The sequence below is a fragment of the Ruditapes philippinarum genome, unplaced genomic scaffold (assembly GCF_026571515.1).
Source record: "Ruditapes philippinarum isolate M1 unplaced genomic scaffold, ASM2657151v2 ctg7558_1_1_1_1, whole genome shotgun sequence".
In the NCBI taxonomy this organism is placed as follows: Eukaryota; Metazoa; Mollusca; class Bivalvia; order Venerida; family Veneridae; genus Ruditapes; species Ruditapes philippinarum.
The window spans coordinates 55,069-61,752 of NW_026862489.1; the positions used below are offsets into that span (position 1 = coordinate 55,069).

The window sequence follows — 6,684 nt, forward strand, 5'->3', positions numbered from 1 at the left end:
AAAATGCTTGCACATTGACCTTATAAATTGTGAATAACTTTTTCGGATGCAACTAGGTTTTATCTAGTATTGTCTAATGTTACATAATTTTGTTATAATGATAGTTGTAAAATTAACTGTACGTTTGAAAGTTTACAATACAATAAGTTTACTTATGAAATAACGACTACATAGTTATTTGTATTTACAATGCAGATACGTATACTGCAGCTGATAAAATTTAAAATATTTCCTAGTCAACCTTTCTGTACTTATTTTGAACAAATATCTTGTTTACTTTATGTAATGGGTACGTTTTTGTTATAAGTTGGATACATTCATTTGTTAGAACTCCCAAATATATATGCATTAGAACATATGAACGTAATATTAACAAAGTATTGTTCAAACTAAAGGATGGCATATATAATAAACGTGTTTTTAATCCTTAACCCGTTAGAACCGAAAATGGTAAGGCTTTGTCATCAGTATATCCGTGCAGTCTGCCATGGTTCGATATAGTTGGTAGCTCAATAATTTTGTTTTTGTATTGAAATCGCTAAAACTAAACAATGGACTGTCTGTAATCAAATCAGGGTAAATTATGTAATATCAACCGCTGGTGAAGGGTTAAAAGAAACATCATAATATTTACTTAAATCATATTCTTTATATTTAATATAAAATATTTGTATTTCGGTGGTCATCTTGGACGCCATCTTAGATTTCTCAGTCCCCAAGCACTTTCGAGTAAAATAAAATTAAATTTCTTAATATAGGACATTCCCTTTTATGATCAGGGACCAGCTTATCAAATTTGCAGTATTATAATAAATATCTCATCTCAATATAAACGACCTTTTTGGACATGCTTTTGAAACTTGAGTGATAATCATCGGCTTTTTAATGTTATTCACCAGGACGTTTAAACTGTCAGCAATCTTTTTTTCTTTTTTTGCTCTGATATTTTTTCCGTATATATTTCTTTCAGGAGAGTTGCACTGATTCAAAAGGTGTTACAAAATGTGTAGGGATCGGTCGGTGTGATAAATACTTCTACAACAACTTACAAGGTTTGTATAAATGGACTGATTTTTTTCATATACTGGCTAACCGAATTATTTTGTTCTAGTATTGTGACATTGTTTACATGTATAACTTTACACATCGTGGAATTTATGGCGATTGATGATTCTGGTGCATGCCATACAACGTTCAGGCGAAGGAGATTTTGGTAACGGTCCAACTCGCGCAAACTCTTAGGTTAATTCCTCGACATATATTTTTCAAAAATTTGTTCGAAGTAAAATGAAACCAGCTGGTAACGATTAAGACAAAAATATAAATGTAAGTAAAAGGTGAATTTTAGGTGAATACGAGTAACATGTTGCAATCTCCATTGCTACGATTTTCTAGGAACTCCACTGAGGTTTTATTTGACTTGACGGGACTAGCAACCTTCTTTTTTTTCGATATTTTTTATTTAATTTGATATGGCTCTTTGCCAATTGCATGTGTGCGAAATTCCCTCAGTTTTTGCAGATTAATAATTTATTTTAGGTAAATTGCCTTTAAAATAAAAAGCATTTACACCTTTTAAATCAAATCGGGATAGATCACACTTAATATCTGTGTTTAAAAATGTATATTTCTTTTTTACCTTTAATATATTTTTAGTGCCCAGGTTGATATATGAGAGGTTTTTTTTTATTTTGTGTGTATGGGCTTTCGGAATTCGAACCTCAGTGGACCTTCTTTCGATGCTTGAAAAAAGAAACTAAATTTACGCTGGCTTCTTTTACAACTGGCAAAACTTCACAATATTGTTTAATTGTTTAAATAGTGACACTTATACAAGATTATCTATTTTTCAAGATAATAGTTTATTGTTGTTATTTAACAATTCTAGTGTCAATAGTTATCGAGGGTGGAATAGGAATATTTGATATTGTTGGATTCGATCAATCCTTAATAGTTATCAAACAAGTTCTACATGATGTGTATGGTTTATGCCAAGATGGAATGATAATACGAGCTACGGCACATGGTAAGATAGTTTGATAGTTTATACAGTGCTATTACATTTTATGCAAAATGTTTATGCAAAGAGAGAACGAATTTACAGCTAACGACACATAGCAAGAAAGTTTTTATTGATTAAACAGTGCATGCATAGAATTATAGAAAGGTTGAATTAATTTATAAGAAAGTTTTACTAATTTAACAACATGTAATTGTTTATGCAAAGGTGGAATGAATTTAAAAGTAACGACATATTGTATGAAAGTCAGAACGGAATTTTATAATTTTGCAACTGTTTTACAATTAAATATCAACGAAAACATAACTAGCAAAGCTGAATCTGCTTTCCAGTATCTCATTTTCATGACGATAAACAGTTAAAACAGATAGATAGTTTTGATTTAATATTCCAATTCTGTCTTTCATGTCTTTTCTTTGTAAAATCTATGTCACTTTGCAGCGAAATCACATAATTGTTTTAAACGTATTGATTTGTCGCTTAAGCAAAATTGATTTATTTACTACTTTCATTTAAACTAAAATTACTTTTGTTGTTTTTTTAAAAGAAGCGTTTAAAAAAAAAATTATTAGAAAAAAAATATGAAAAGCCTTTTTCAAAAAAATATTTTGGCCCTTTCAAAATTTTTGGAATAAATTTAAAACTATGGGTTTAAAATTTTTAAAGTAGGTAGGTCTGAAACCAAACAACAAAATAATGAAATCTTCTTTTTTTAAAAGTTTAAAAAAAAACCATGAAAATTTAAAAAATCAAAAAAAAGTTTCTGCAATTTTAAATTTTTTTTAAAGGGAAAACTTTTTTCCCCGGGGATTTGACTACCGCCCTTTGGGTTTTAGAAATGGGCCCCCCCCTTTTAGAGAAAGGAAACTGGGAAGGCTTTATTTGGGTTTAAGAAGTAGGCTTTATAAGGAATTTTGGGTTTTTTCTGTAGGGGAATTTAAGGGTCACTTTTTCAGAGATACTAGATCTGGTAATATTTTTAATTTTTTCTAAATAAATGTATTTTATTTCTTACCCTACTTACTTTTAAAATCCTTAATTCTCAGGAAAAACAGTTTAATTTGTAAAGGTCGTTTCATTTTTATCTTTTTAGACATTTAAAGTGTAAGTGTTACCTGAACTTAATTTCAGTTAAGAATAAGTTATTAATAATGATTGAAACGAACTTTGCTAAGTTGCAAAATTTAAAAAAAAAGACAATAAAATTACCTTTATCTGAAGACACGAAATCACAATCTGCTTTCAAAACAGTTTTTAGCTCTTAAATCCAATTTCTTGTTACTTTACTACAAAACATCTGTTGCGATATGCACTAACATAAATGTATTATGATAGTTTTAATTAAGTTTGGCTAATTTCTTATGTATAAAAGGATTATTTTTGCATGTAGATGTTGCTTCGGTCTTTTTAGATGTACATTTGTCGGGCATTGTGTCTTTTATAGAGATCGCTAAATAGTACGTTGTGGATAATCTATGTTTAAACATCATGTGCTTCGAAACAAAATCCGTCCAATGTCAGCTTGAATAGTAATGATTGTTTTGAGGGTTGTGATTATCATTTTTCTTTTATCAGGGAGACCTCTACCGCGATTGATTGAATCAAGTTGCTTCGGATGCAAGAACGATATGGTAAAGTTTTCTATTTAATTATTATTAATGTTAATGATTTGATTGTTTTGTTTTAAAAATCTGGAAACGAAGTGATCCTTTGGAAGCATTAATCACAACAAAATTACATGAAAATTGCAGACACGGTTTGATTGAGTCTGTAAATGAGGGATAATGAATATGTGCAGCATTGCTAACGCCCCTTGTAGCACTTTGGCCCTTGACACTTAATTAGTGTAAAACACTTTCAGGGGCAATTTATTAAATTTATTAAAAGGAATAGAAAGCCTAAATTTTTATAAAATGTTTTTTTTTTTTTCGTTGTTGTTTTTTTATTTTTTGGTATCATTTCACATTTTTTCTATTAGTTTGGTGAAAAGCCCTTTTACTTGTTCTGATCCCTTATTTTAAAATTTAAAAACTATTAACCCAAATATTCGTTTTTTTACTGACGGATAATACTTTTAACACTTTTGGAAAACAAACTCACTTAAATCGAGTTATGTTTCTTTTCTAGGTGTGGTGTTTGCTACCAGACATTTCACTGTGTCTCCTGAAGGCACAATGTATCGGTAAATAGCAAAATATTGAAATTTTGCATAATTGTTTTCAATGTAAAAGAATTTAGCAGATTTAGCAAAGTGAGTGTCTTTAAAATTGTTTGAGTTACGAAACTCTTTATGCATTACCATCGCTTGAAGAGTATTTAATGGGCTAGAACTACTATAAGCTGCATTGAAACTGAGGGTCATGGGTTCAAACCAGTGGAGGACGTAAAAGGAACTCCACTGGGGCCGAAAACTCTTAAAACAGCAAGAATATAATGTCATACATAAACCAACATGGGCACATACAACGAAAATATATTCAAAAGATAATGAAGAAACATACTTATTAAATTGTTTATCTTAGTTATGCTATTCTTTAACCGATTTCAGTTAAATGCATTTAGATGCTTGTCTTTTTGGGTTCACAAATTCGAATGTTTATTCAAGAAAAACGGGTCAATTAAATGATCTGAAATCTTGCAAATGATACATAAATCTTGAGTAATCATTTCAAGTATCGTTATTAAAAAACCTCGAGTTGGATCCTTAACGTATATTTATAATATACTATGAATAATAAAATGTACTTATCTAGTCAAGAAGTGCATAAAAATACATTTTATGCTTGTATTGGAATACTGTTTTGCAATAAGAATTTACTGTTCTTAGCGTCAAATATGTATATTTATGTTTTGACAATTACTTGACTATTTCATTACATTAAAGTCATTGTTTTATTTGAATATCTGTTCTGCCATTCTCATTTCAGGGCAAACGGTCACGTATCCTAGATTTGCAAACGACACTGATTTAGTACGTGTGAGTTTCCTTTTTGAAAGTGATGTTAATGACGTCGTCATCAACCACGAATTCATTAAGGACATAAGAGGGCAATTTGTTCGTCAACTTAATTGTTCGTTAGAGCACCTGGACAATATAAAAATGGTTTATTCAGGTAAGCACAAACCATACCCCTTCCTAAAATTTTGAACAATTTATTGTTGTCATTTTCAATTCAAAGTACTTCATTCAGTGCAATACGGGTTGAAAGTGATATTTTGAACTTTGATTGTGTGTTCTTACTCGAATAAATATTACTTAATTAAAGAAAATAGGTCAATGCCATGTTATTTGACAGTTATGTTTTCAAAATGATATAACCAGGACAGCTTGTTTTACTTGGTGCTCTTAAACATATTTAGAAAATGCAGCCATAGTACATGTATGTTTTTTCACCTTTCTTTCGTGCCATAACTTCTGAAGAAGCCAAAGATTTTGTTAAATACCTTGCCCTTTGGGCTCTGGCTTTAAATGCAGGCCAAGCTTTGCCAGATGATTAAGCACGAAATAAGTTGTATTTACACTCTTTTACTGTCACAACAGGTTTGTATTCAAAACTTGTTGCGTTTATTAAACGCCGCCTTTCCTGGTTAATATTTTTTTATCATATTTTCTTCTTGCATGGCAGCTAAAGTTTTACACATTTCTCACTACCCTTCATCATTTTCAAAATGATATTGTAATTGTTTGTCACCGTAACCAATCTTCTTTATCGTGCTTAAATAATGTTTTAGATTTCCACGTATATGAGATAAGACTGGACGTTTTTAAACAGACAGGGATGGAACCAGAGCAAGAATTTGATACCAGAGAAGCTATAACCGATCTCGAAAATCTTGTGTATCGACTACATGTATTAGCTGACACTGGAAAACTCAGCATTATTACCGAAAACGTAAACATGACGTCCATGATTCAAAGCGTGGTGTACAGACAATTAATCTCTGGCTATATGAAATCAGACAGAAAAACAAAACAGATTGTAGGCGACCGATTTGTCCTTTCAAGTCTTTTGCCATTAGGAGTAGTACTGTTCATTTTAGTTTGGTTAGTTGCCGTGGCAAAAGTTCATCAGCGTTACAGAAAAACGTTGAAAAGAATGTGACTGCAAATTTGAAGATTTTTTTTATAAAGTTTACATTCAACTTTGTTGATACGTAGAGGTTTTTATAGGGAAAAGAACGTTGGAATGACTGTGAACGTAAATTTAAAAAAAAATATTTCATAAGTTTACATTAAACTTTGTCGACACTTAGATGTGTTTTATAGAGAAACGTTAAAAAAAATGTGAACGCAAATCTAAAGAAATTATTTGATGAAGTTTACATTAAACTTCATTGATACTTAGATGTGTTTTAAAGTAATTAATCTTACAAGTATAGTATCCAAAACATTAAAATATTTTTTTTGTTTTTATTGTCTATATTTTCCTTTCCTTTTTATCAATTAAAAATTAACAAACTGTGTTGAATAAGGTTTTGACTTGACTGACTCGAAAAGCAATGATGCCGACTATGACACAATGAAATTTTTGAAGTATAAGAACCTATTTTTTAAGGTCAACAACCTATTTTATAAAACGTATCAACAGTCAGATGCAATGATATAATGAACACTTCCGGTTCTAAATGATTGATGAACCAAAACATGACTGTAGAGACTCATT

General features: G+C 30.3%; 1 protein-coding gene across 1 annotated transcript; it reads left to right on the forward strand.

The window, feature by feature from the left end:
• Positions 1-4,954: 4,954 nt before the first annotated feature.
• Positions 4,955-6,193, forward strand: LOC132719266 (uncharacterized). Its single transcript, XM_060703026.1, has 2 exons — positions 4,955-5,133; positions 5,753-6,193. Exons 1-2 carry the CDS (start codon positions 5,121-5,123, stop codon positions 6,121-6,123), a joined length of 384 nt encoding a protein of 127 aa, XP_060559009.1. The 5' UTR covers positions 4,955-5,120; the 3' UTR covers positions 6,124-6,193.
• The last annotated feature ends 491 nt before the right edge of the window (positions 6,194-6,684 follow it).